The sequence below is a fragment of the Rhinoderma darwinii genome, chromosome 5 (assembly GCF_050947455.1).
Source record: "Rhinoderma darwinii isolate aRhiDar2 chromosome 5, aRhiDar2.hap1, whole genome shotgun sequence".
NCBI lineage: Eukaryota > Metazoa > Chordata > Amphibia > Anura > Rhinodermatidae > Rhinoderma > Rhinoderma darwinii.
This window is the reverse complement of record NC_134691.1, coordinates 338,689,756-338,703,442: the sequence shown is the minus strand read 5'-3', so window position 1 is coordinate 338,703,442 and position 13,687 is coordinate 338,689,756. Positions and strand designations below refer to the sequence as shown.

Below are 13,687 nucleotides of genomic sequence, written 5' to 3'. Positions count from 1 at the left end.
CCAAGACAACGGGCGGTAAGTATGAATTTCTTTGACTTTCACTAGGGAAAGTGCTGTCCCTTCTCTCTATCCTGCACTGAATAGGGAGAAGAGAAGCACTTTTCCTCCAGTCCGCAGCGGCCAGTCCGCATCAATTTTCTGCACATTTTGTGCAGATCCGCTGCAGAATCTGCAACGCAGATTCTGTGCGGCATTGATGCGGACAGTTGCGGAGGAATTCCGCCATGTGTGGTCATGCCCTTTTACTGCCCCCTATATGCAACAATATAACTACTATAATACTACCTCTATATACAATATAACTACTATAATACTGCCCCCTATATACAAGAATATAACTACTATAATACTGCCCCTATATACAAGAATATAACTACTATAATACTGCTCCTATGTACAAGAATATAACTACTATAATACTGCTCCCCTATATACAAGAATATAACTACTATAATACTGCCCCATATATACAAGACTATATCTACTATAATACTGCAACCCCCGAAAAAGGCCATACTTACAAATGGACACAGCCAGGTCAGAAACGCTGATGAAGGCGAGTGTGCAGGTGCTTTAAATAATAATAGCCACTCCCACTAGTCTTGAGGGGAGTGGTATGTGGTGCATTGGATGTGTAGTAAGAAATAATAAATGAATAGTGTATGTGCAAGTGTAATAATGTAAGTGAAATATAGGGGGCAGTAATGAGTTAAGTGCCTAAAAAATAAATGAATAATGGGATGCAAGTGTGTGAAACATGGAGGGATAGTGTGTAAGTCATGAGGCGCAACGTGACTAGCCAGGTAGAAGCCTATTTGTGACGCCTTGATAATTCATAGAGCGGGCTACCCTGCTTGCTAGGCCAAACAACAACACACCATGCTCTCCCAGCATCAAAGACCTGGCTGTGTCCAAAAGAAGCGAATATAAGTAATAATGAAAAATACCTATATGCTCCCTATATACAAGAATATAACTACTATAATACTGCCCCTATATACAAGAATATAACTACTATAATACTGCTCCTATATACAAGAATATAACTGCTATAATACTGCCTCCTATATACAAGAATATAACTACTATAATACTGCCTCCTATATACAAGAATATAACTACTATAATACTGCTCCCTATATACAAGAATATAACTACTATAATACTGCCCCCTATATACAAGAATATAACTACTATAATACTGCTCCTATATACAAGAATATAACTCCTATAATACTGCCTCCTATATACAAGAATATAACTAGTATAATACTGCTCCTATATACAAGAATATAACTACTATAATACTGGCACTATATACAGGAATATAACTACTATAATACTGCCCCTATATACAAGAATATAACTACTATAATACTACCCCTATATACAAGAATATAACTACTATAATACTGCCCCTATATACAAGAATATAACTACTATAATACTGCCCCCTATATACAAGAATATAACTACTATAATACTGTTCCTATATACAAGAATATAACTACTATAATACTGCCCCCTATATACAAGAATATAACTAGTATAATACTGCTCCTATATACAAGAATATAACTACTATAATACTGGCACTATATACAGGAATATAACTACTATAATACTGCCCCTATATACAAGAATATAACTACTATAATACTACCCCTATATACAAGAATATAACTACTATAATACTGCCCCTATATACAAGAATATAACTACTATAATACTGCCCCCTATATACAAGAATATAACTACTATAATACTGTTCCTATATACAAGAATATAACTACTATAAGGCTGGGTTCACACGTGGCGGAATTTCACTTAAATTCCGCTGCGGACACTCCGCAGCGTTAATCCGCAGCGGAGCCGTTTCTCCATTGCCTTCCACTTCTATTTAGAAGTGTTCGTTTAGACGAGGCGTAAAATTCCGCTGCGGAGCATAGGCTGCGGAACGGAATTTGGTGTCCGCAGCATGCTCTGTCTGTTGCGGAGCAGTGGCGGACTCATGGCGGAATTTCTCCATTGACTTCAATGGAGATTCTAAATTCCGCAATGAAGTCCCAGCTGTCATGCACATGTTAGGGTATGTGCACACACACTAATTACGTCCGTAATTGACGGACGTATTTCGGCCGCAAGTCCCGGACCGAACTCAGTGCAGGGAGCCGGGCTCCTAGCATCATAGTTATGTACGATGCTAGGAGTCCCTGCCTCGCTGCAGGACAACTGTCACGTACTGAAAACATGATTACAGTACGGGACAGTTGTCCTGCAGCGAGGCAGGGACTCCTAGCATCGTACATAACTATGATGCTAGGAGCCCGGCTCCCTGCACTGAGTTCGGTCCGGAACTTGCGGCCGAAATACGTCCGTCAATTACGGACGTAATTAGTGTGTGTGCACATACCCTTATGTGTGCTGCGGATGCGTCTTGCTTTTTTGCCATGACATTTCTTCATTCTGGCTGGACCCATGTATTTCTAGGTCTACAGCCAGACTGAGGAAGTCAATGGGGCTCCCGTAATGACGGGAGCGTTGCTAGGAGACGTCAGTAAATAGTCACTGTCCAGGGTGCTGAAAGAGTTAAGCGATCGGCAGTAACTGTTTCTGGACCCTGGACAGTGACTACCGATCCCAATATACAGCAACCTGTAAAAAAAATTGAAGTTCATACTTACCGAGAACTCCCTGCTTCTGTCTCCAGTCCGGCCTCCCAGGATGACGTTTCAGTCTAAGTGACGGCTGCAGCCAATCACAGGCCAATAACAGGCTGCAGCGGTCACATGGACTGCCGCGTCATCCAGGGAGGTCGGGCTGGATGCCGAAGGAGGGACGCGTCACCAAGACAACGGCCGGTAAGTATGAATTTCTTTGACTTTCACAAGGGAAAGTGCTGTCCCTTCTCTCTATCCTGCACTGATAGGGAGAAGGGAAGTACTTTTACCGCAGTCTGCAGCAGCTAGTCCGCATCAATTTACTGCACATTTTGGGCAGATCCGCCGCAGAATCTGCAACGCAGATTCTGTGCGGCATTGATGCGGACAGTTGCGGAGGAAATCCGCCACGTGTGGGCATGCCCTAATACTGCCCCCTATATACAAGAATATAACTACTATAATACTGCTCCTATATACAAGAATATATCTACTATAATACTGCCCCTATATACAAGAATATAACTACTATAATACTGCCCCCTATATACAAGAATATAACTACTATAATACTGCTCCTATATACAAGAATATAACTACTATAATACTGCCACCTATATACAAGAATATAACTACTATAATACTGCTCCTATATACAAGAATATAACTACTATAATACTGCCCCTATATACAAGAATATTACTACTATAATACTGCTCCTATATACAAGAATATAACTACTATAATACTGCCCCTATATACAAGAATATTACTACTATAATACTGCCCCCTATATACAAGAATATAACTACTATAATACTGCTCCCTATATACAAGAATATTACTACTATAATACTGCCCCCCTATATACAGGAATATAACTACTATAATACTGCCCCCTATATACAAGAATATAACTACTATAATACTGCCACCTATATAGAAGAATATAACTACTATAATACTACCCCCTATATACAAGAATATAACTACTATAATACTGCCCCATATATACAAGAATATAACTACTATAATACTGCCTCCTATATACAAGAATATAACTACTATAATACTGCTCCTATATACAAGAATATAACTACTATAATACTGCCCCCTATATACAAGAATATAACTACTATAATACTGCCACCTATATAGAAGAATATAACTACTATAATACTGCCCCTATATACAAGAATATAACTACTATAATACTGCCTCCTATATACAATAATATAACTACTATAATACTGCCACCTATATAGAAGAATATAACTACTATAATACTACCCCCTATATACAAGAATATAACTACTATAATACTGCCCCTATATACAAGAATATAACTACTATAATACTGCCTCCTATATACAAGAATATAACTACTATAATACTGCCCCTATATACAAGAATATAACTACTATAATACTGCCCATATATACAAGAATATAACTACTATAATACTGCCCCTATATACAAGAATATAACTACTATAATACTGCCCATATATACAAGAATATATCTACTATAATACTGCCCCTATATACAAGAATATAACTACTATAATACTGCCTCCTATATACAAGAATATAACTACTATAATACTGCTCCTATATACAAGAATATAACTACTATAATACTGCCACCTATATACAAGAATATAACTACTATAATACTGCACCTATATACAAGAATATAACTACTATAATACTGCCCCCTACATACAAGAATATATCTACTATAATACTGCCCCTATATACAAGAATATAACTACTATAATACTGCTCCTATATACAAGAATTTAACTACTATAATACTGCCCCCTATATACAGGAATATAACTACTATAATGCTGCCTCCTATATACAAGAATATAACTACTATAATACTGCTCCTATATACAAGAATATAACTACTATAATACTGCTCCTATATACAAGAATATAACTAGTATAATACTGCCCCCTATATACAGGAATATAACTACTATAATACTGCCTCCTATATACAAGAATATAACTACTATAATACTGCCCCTATATACAAGAATATAACTACTATAATACTTCCCCTATATACAAGAATATAACTACTATAATACTGCGCCTATATACAAGAATATAACTACTATAATACTTCCCCTATATACAAGAATATAACTACTATAATACTGCTCCTATATACAAGAATATAACTAGTATAATACTGCTCCTATATACAAGAATATAACTACTATAATACTTCCCCTATATACAAGAATATAACTACTATAATACTGCCCCCTATATACAAGAATATAACTACTATAATACTGCCCCTATATACAAGAATATAACTACTATAATACTGTCCCTATATACAAGAGTATAACTACTATAATACTGTCCCTATATACAAGAATATAACTACTATAATACTGCCCCCTATATACAAGAATATAACTACTATAATACTGCCTCTATATACAAGAATATTACTACTATAATACTCCCCCCTATATAGTAGAATATAACTACTATAATACTGACCCTTATATACAAGAATATAACTACTATAATACTGCCCTCTATATACAAGAATATAACTACTATAATACTGCCTCCTATATACAAGAATATAACTACTATAATACTGCCCCCTATATACAAGAATATAACTACCATAATACTGCCTCCTATATACAAGAATATAACTACTATAATACTGCCCCCTATATACAAGAATATAACTACTATAATACTGCTCCTATATACAAGAATATAACTACTATAATACTGCCCCCTATATACAAGAATATAACTACTATAATACTGCCCCCTATATACAAGAATATAACTACTATAATACTGCTCCTATATACAAGAATATAACTACTATAATACTGCCCCCTATATACAAGAATATAACTACTATAATACTGCCCCTATATACAAGAATATAACTACTATAATACTGATCCTATATACAAGAATATAACTACTATAATACTGCCTTCTATATACAAGAATATAACTACTATAATACTGCTCCTATATACAAGAATATAACTACTATAATACTGCCTTCTATATACAAGAATATAACTACTATAATACTGCCCCCTATATACAAGAATATAACTACTATAATACTGCCCCTATATACAAGAATATAACTACTATAATACTGCTCCTATATACAAGAATATAACTACTATAATACTGCCTCCTATATACAAGAATATAACTACTATAATACTACCCCTATATACAAGACTATAACTGCTACAATACTGCCTCCTATATACAAGAATATAACTACTATAATACTGCTCCTATATACAAGAATATAACTACTATAATACTGCTCCTATATACAAGAATATAACTACTATAATACTGCCCCTATATACAAGAATATAACTACTATAATACTCCCCCTATATACAAGAATATAACTACTATAATACTCCCCCTATATACAAGAATATAACTACTATAATACTCCCCCTATATACAAGAATATAACTACTATAATACTGCTCCTATACACAAGAATATAACTACTATAATACTGCCTCCTATATACAAGAATATAACTACTATAATACTACCCCTATATACAAGACTATAACTACTATAATACTGCCCCTATATACAAGAATATAACTACTATAATACTGCCCCCTATATACAAAAATAGAGATTTTACATTAGATTTTACCCTTCATCATTCAATGGGTTAAATCTACTGCGAATATTGGCGCCATTTCTGTAACATAATGACTAGACTTATGATTTTAGTATCCACAGGATGCTCGCCCCACTTATCAGCAGCCTGTAGAGTGACCCTAAAGTTGCCCCATTTTTTGTTTTTTTCTCCATATCATGGCCCCGTGCAGAGTACAGCAGCTCAGCTGTATTTTACCCCTTGTTGACAAGAGCCGTTCTATTGGACACTATCGTCTTTGGGCTTTATAGAATGGCTGTCAGTTTTACACTGGTCTCTAATGGGACAAAAAAAAATGTAGGAATAAAGTACAGGAAAAAGAAATACAAAATAAAGAAAAAAAGACCTTTGTGTCCCTTATAGAATTCTTTATCATGGTAAAAAAAAATATTAACTAAAATACAGAGAATTGTTATCAGAACTATAAAAGTGTCGCATTATTTATGGCGCACGGTGAGCGTCGCAAACAAGGAATAAAAGTGAATTCGTTTGTCGTTCTGTTCCTAAAATGGAAGCAATAAAAAAAATACAAATTATTCAGGGAAAGACGAATCCTTTATGGAAATATAAAAGTCAACGGAAAAATAAAAAAGTTCTAAATCTCAATACACAATAATAAAAAAAGAAAAACATTGCTGCCTCCTCAAGACCTGAAATACCTGCGTCCTCGAGGGCTCCGGTGAATGTTGATAATGGGCGGAGCTTCCATTTACAGTTACATATTGATCCCGCATGTTATATATTTATTCCTATCAGGCCAGGCTGCCCGAGTCCATGTCCCGAAGAATAAGAGGCTTTTTTGGCGCGGCCAATTTCTGGGCTATTATTTTATACAACATCTTAGCCCTGAACTCCCTGGACTTCGCTCTGCTGGTGGCTAAAAGGATTCTCATCACAGGTAACGTACAGATCTCCGATCACCACAAACATGGAGGGAGATCTAAGCAAAAAGCTTCACCTTTATTATGTGTTTTAGACATTTTGGCACCTTCCTCCATGGGTCTACGGGAAGTCATAAAATACGCCAAATTTATCGATGTGTCATGTCGCAAAATATTGATGTAAAGCACAATATCTAACATGCCTAGCGAGATGCGCCAAATTTATCATAGAGTGTCAGCAGAATAGTGAGTGCTGCTCTAGAGTATAATACAGGAAGTAACTCAGGATCAGTACAGGATAAGTAATGTAATGTATGTACACAGTGACTCCACCAGCAGAATAGTGAGTGCAGCTCTGGAGTATAATACATGAAGTAACTCAGGATCAGTACAGGATAAGTAATGTAATGTATGTACACAGTGACTCCACCAGCAGAATAGTGAGTGCAGCTCTGGAGTATAATACAGGAAGTAACTCAGGATCAGTACAGGATAAGTAATGTAATGTATGTACACAGTGACTCCACCAGCAGAATAGGGAGTGCAGCTCTGGTGTATAATACATGATGTAACTCAGGATCAGTACAGGATAAGTAATGTAAAGTATGTACACAGTGACTCCACCAGCAGAATAGTGAGTGCTGCCCTGGAGTATAATACAGGAAGTAACTCAGGATCAGTACAGGATAAGTAATGTAATGTATGTACACAGTGACTCCACCGGCAGAATAGTGAGTGCAGCTCTGGAGTATAATACATGAAGTAACTCAGGATCAGTACAGGATAAGTAATGTAATGTATGTACACAGTGACTCCACCAGCAGAATAGTGAGTGCAGCTCTGGAGTATAATACAGGAAGTAACTCAGGATCAGTACAGGATAAGTAATGTAATGTATGTACACAGTGACTCCACCAGCAGAATAGGGAGTGCAGCTCTGGTGTATAATACATGATGTAACTCAGGATCAGTACAGGATAAGTAATGTAAAGTATGTACACAGTGACTCCACCAGCAGAATAGTGAGTGCAGCTCTGGAGTATAATACAGGATGTAACTCAGGATCAGTACAGGATAAGTAATGTAATGTATGTACACAGTGACTCCACCAGCAGAATAGTGAGTGCAGCTCTGGAGTATAATACAGCATGTAACTCAGGATCAGCACAGGATAAGTAATGTAATGTATGTACACAGTGACTCCACCAGCAGAATAGTGAGTACAGCTCTGGAGTATAATACAGGATATAACTCAGGATCAGTACAGGATAAGTAATGTAATGTATGTACACAGTGACTCCACCAGCAGAATAGTGAGTGCAGCTCTGGAGTATAATACAGGATATAACTCAGGATCAGTACAGGATAAGTAATGTTATGTATTCACACAGTGACGCCACTGTTTTTGTAGATTATATCTAAACATAACTGCAAAGTGATGGATGTTCATTTTAATATGTAGATGAATTTTGATCATTTTACTATTTGGACACTAGATGGCAGCAAAGTTCAAGTCAATTTTTCTCAGTTTCTTCTGTTGTTTATCTTCTTATATAGCCCAAGTTTCAGTAGGAAATTATAACTTTTATTCAATCATTCCTCACAGCTGTTACACTGCACTGATTCGATTTTCTGTGTCCTGTATAAAACCATTACTCCAGTTTTTGGGGTGTGTTGTTTACTCCACTATATTGATGTACTCTTCTAGTTACTGGTTTGTTTGTTTGTTTGTTTGTTTGTTTGTTTGTTTGTTTGTTTGTTTGTTTGTTTGTTTGTTTGTTTGTTTGTTTTACATCTAAATTAGTTATAATTTCTGTGCCGATTCATATCTTTATATATGTAGAAGTTACACCACTTTTTTCCTGACACAGAGCGCCAAATCCTCTGCATACACATGGAGTAAAAGATGAAGTTTCGCCTCCCTGCAGCCACCACTAGAGGGAGGTCAGGAGCTAACTGCATATTGTGGTATTGTTGATGCCAATGTATTAGCACTATGCAGTGAGCTCCCTCTAGTGTCAACTGTAGGTACACAGAGTTCTATCATGTAATCTATATCTGTATCTATCTATATGTCGGGGATATGGTGTTCTGTATCAGTAAAATGTGGCTCCGACTGCCATAAAGATATATTATGATGATAAAAGGTGGAGATTCACTTTAATATTATATATAACAACTAATATGCACCAAATAGAAAATACCCATCAGAGAATGTACATCGCGTAGATAGAAACCAGACACTTTCTAAAGCAATAAATTTATTCCTTCTCATGATAATAGCAGCAAGTTTATCCACTAACCGCCCCCCTGCTCTGTATAATCTGAATGCAATAAAGAGGCCCCTCCCCCTCATTGAGGCTCCTCCCCCTAAGTCTATGTGCAGGAGTCACCTGATCACCTTCTTCTTCTTATTGATGATTTAGTGTCTTGTAGTTTATAATCTTCTTGTGCTTACTGTAATGGAAATTGTCTCCTTGTGCACTAACTTCCTGCTGAGCTTGTGCATATACACAGCAGCCAATCTGAGCAAGCAGAGCTGCAGTGTAAAGCATCAGGGAGGGGTAGAGCAACAGCAGAGTATCTGTTGAGTCAAGAGATTGATTTTAAAATACTTTAGATTCCAATAGACAATGAAGTTAGGATGGAGTCAATTATCGTAAATGAGTCCTAATGGAGCAGAACTGCAGTGTAGACAGTGCAGCAACCTGTGCGTCTGATGAGAAAGCAGGCGGATTTTAGACTGCTTCAAACTCTAGCAGACAATGCTGCTATGCTAGAGTCACTGATCATATTTGAGAAGAGCTGCAGTGTAAAGAATGAAGCATGGACAAAGCTACAGTTTGAGCCTCTGACTAGACAAGAAGTAGATTTCAGACTACCTCAGACTTCAATAGACAATGTAGCTAGGCTGGAGTTATTGATCAGGGCCATACCCTAATGATGCAGAGCTGCAGTTTAAAGAATAGAGTACAGATAGTGGTGCAGCCTAAGCTAATGATTAGAATAGAGGTGGATTTTGGACTACTTCAGGCTCTAATAGACAATGCAGCTAAGCTGGAGTCAGTGATATCCTAATGGAGCAGAGCTGAAAAGCAGCCAACACTGTCAATGCACAAGTGACAAGTATCACCCATAGGGGTAGTGTCTTTATATAGAATGAGGCTTTAGGCATTTGTGGTTATATCAGGAATATGTGCTATAGGAGACAATGAGTCGCCCGGCTAGATTTACAGTATCTTTATGAATTTTAGGAATTGTGTAAAAAATTGGGGTAACGCAATCGGCACTAACGTCCTGTGTAACCTCCGCAATATCTGACTGTGCAGGCAAAAGCGTAAATTCTATGGAGAATAAAGCGTAAACTTTGCATCATGAAAAGTTTTGCAACTTTCTAATAAGCTTTGTGTTTTGAAGTAATCTCCATCTCCAGGTCTCTGCTTGCTGTCAGTGTACGGAAACGTTACATCCAGAGGCTGACACCGTGTCCTCATAAACCCGTTTCATTGTAACAAGCTATACAGGACAGGATTTCAGCCAAGCATGTTCCCATTCACTGACTGCAAGTAGAGATTTTGAACAGGTGAGAAATTGAAACACATAGATTGCTTTAAGTAGACGAACTTCCAGTCCAGTGCTCTGCTGTGTCATTTCTATGGGGGGGGGGGGTGTTGCCTACTTTGTGGGTGCGCTGGCGTGGTGGAGCAGGTAGCAGTTTCTCCAGCGCCTGAGCATCCCGGAGCCCCCCTAAGGGGACAGCAGTCTATAAATGGCATGTGATGTTGGGGGCACCTGGTAGATATGACCCCTGACCCCCCGTCTCTTCTCTTTTCAGGCTTCCCTTGCAGCACCCTGTCCATCTGGTTTGTGACGTACTGCGGAGTTCAGCTCATCAAGGAGAGGGAGCGGGTCCTGGCCATAGAGGAGGAGAGGAACCAGAAGCTGAAAGCTGCCTGAACCTAGAACCAAAGACCCCCAGATCCTCAGCCCGACCCCCATAGATCAGCGCAACAGGTCGCTCCCTAAACAGGAGTCGTCACCGCAAACCTCTAGAGCTAATAAATATTTTATATAAGGAACCGTTTCAAAATTTTATTTTAACAGACGGGATCACGTAAAGGGCCGGTCCAGACTTATCTCCATAAAATGTAACTTTTCCTCCTAGGGGACTTGAACCAGTCTTCGTTTGATTGCTGGTATAATATTGTGCTATTTACAGGCTCCTATTATGCAGTTCCTCATAGGAGCACAAAGATGGCGGCAGACATGGCTCCTTCATCAGACCCCCAGGATGCACTGGGGTGATGGAGGGGGCCGCCCCTGCTCTTTATTAAGGCTTAGATGCCGCGGATGCTATTGACTGCGGCATCTAAGTGATAAAATGCCCAGGATCGGAGACGTCTCCGATCCCATCCATTTCTGTGAAGTGTTGGCTGTATGTCGCATCTAACACCCGCTGGGTATTGAACCCGCTCTGTGCGCAACCTATTCCCACTATGACGTACAGTTACGTGAAATGTCAGGAAGGGGTTAAAATGACCCTCCTCCTATTTCAGACCCGCAGCTGGTCTAATACTTCAGTTCCATAAATATAACTAATGCCCACAAGCTGCGCCACTGAGTAAAAGCTGGCAACACTGCCATGGGAGAGTGGTCCACTGGCAGAACCGGGGACAGACTAAAGATCAAGAGAATGAACAGAACACGGGGGAACTGGGGAAGGAGGGTCGGCACTAAGTTCCCAACATCCTTCGCCCCATAGTAGTGCCAGACCGTATAGTAGTCACTGAACTGTATATAACAATGACATATACCGCAACAGAGGGCACAGAATGCCCCCCCCCCCATGGGTACCATATCCCGAAAACCAGGACTACCACAGTGAGCAGCATGGACGCCTGCTCATTATTATGGATTCCTTATGAATACAAGTCTATAGGACACAGCTCCGCAGCCATAGATGAGGGATCTCCTTTACTGGACAGTGCCATCAGTCTGTGAATAAAGACCAGGTAGACGCAGTGGAGTAATAATGGACCATTACACTGCCAGCTGGCGAGACTGGATGCAATCCTGGCACTTGTAACCCGAGCGCCTTCTGTAGTGCCCACCATTCCCCAGAGCTGATCCGGGAGCTAATTATAGACGGCAGCTGAACATAGCAGAAGCCTGAGCGAGATAAAGACTTATATATCACAGCACAGGAATAACAGCAGAGATAGTCCGCAGAAAAACCTCCGCCCAGAGAATAGAAGAGCGAGAAGGATGAAAACCAATGAAAGCGCCAAGATCCACAATATAATACATACATGAAAGTCTCCTAATAATCGTACATATTCTTCTACATAGGGGGCAGTATTATAGTAGTTATATTCTTGTATATAGGGGGCAGTATTATAGTAGTTATATTCTTGTATATAAGAGAAGTATTATAGTAGTTATATTCTTGTATATAGGAGCAGTATTATAGTAGTTATATTCTTGTATATAGGGTGCAGTATTACAGTAGTTATATTCTTGTACATAGGGGGCAGTATTATAGTAGTTATATTCTTGTACATAGGGGGCAGTATTATAGTAGTTATATTCTTGTACATAGGGGGCAGTATTATAGTAGTTATATTCTTGTATATAGGGAGCCGTATTATAGTAGTTCTATTCTTGTATATAGGAGCAGTATTATAGTAGTTATATTCTTGTATATAGGGGGCAGTATTATAGTAGTTATATTCTTGTATATAGGAGCAGTATTATAGTAGTTATATGCTTGTATATAGGGGGCAGTATTATAGTAGTTATATTCTTGTATATAGGAACAGTATTATAGTAGTTATATTCTTTTATATAGGAGCATTATTATAGTAGTTATATTATTGTATATAGGAGCAGTATTATAGTAGTTATATTCTTGTATATAGGGGACAGTATTATAGTAGTTATATTCTTGTATATAGGGGCAGTACTATAGTAGTTATATTCTTGTATATAGGGGGCAGTATTATAGTAGTTATATTCTTGTATATAGGGGCAGTATTATAGTAGTTCTATTCCTGTATATAGGGAGCAGTATTATAGTAGTTATATTCTTGTATATAGGGAGCAGTATTATAGCAGTTATATTCTTGTATATAGGGGGCAGTATTATAGTAGTTATATTCTTATATATAGGGGGCAGTATTATAGTAGTTATATTCTTGTATATAGGGGGCAGTATTATAGTAGTTATATTCTTGTATATAGGGGCAGTATTATAGTTATATTCTTGTATATAGGAGCAGTATTATAGTAGTTCTATTCTTGTATATAGCGGCAGTATTATAGTAGTTATATTCATGTATATAGTGGCAGTATTATAGTAGTTATATTCTTGTATATAGGAGCAGTATTATAGTAGTTATATTCTTGTATATAGGGGCAGTATTATAGTAGTTATATTCT

General features: G+C 37.8%; 1 protein-coding gene across 1 annotated transcript in view; it reads left to right on the top strand.

Annotated features, from left to right (window-relative positions):
* HHATL (hedgehog acyltransferase like) overlaps nt 1-11,319 on the top strand; it is a 46,797-nt gene extending 35,478 nt beyond the window's left edge. The window contains exons 11-12 of the mRNA XM_075828783.1: nt 7,125-7,266; nt 11,085-11,319. Of these exons, the coding sequence (XP_075684898.1) occupies nt 7,125-7,266; nt 11,085-11,206 (264 nt within the window). The 3' untranslated portion in view covers nt 11,207-11,319. The remainder of the gene's footprint in view (nt 1-7,124; nt 7,267-11,084) is intronic.
* The last annotated feature ends 2,368 nt before the right edge of the window (nt 11,320-13,687 follow it).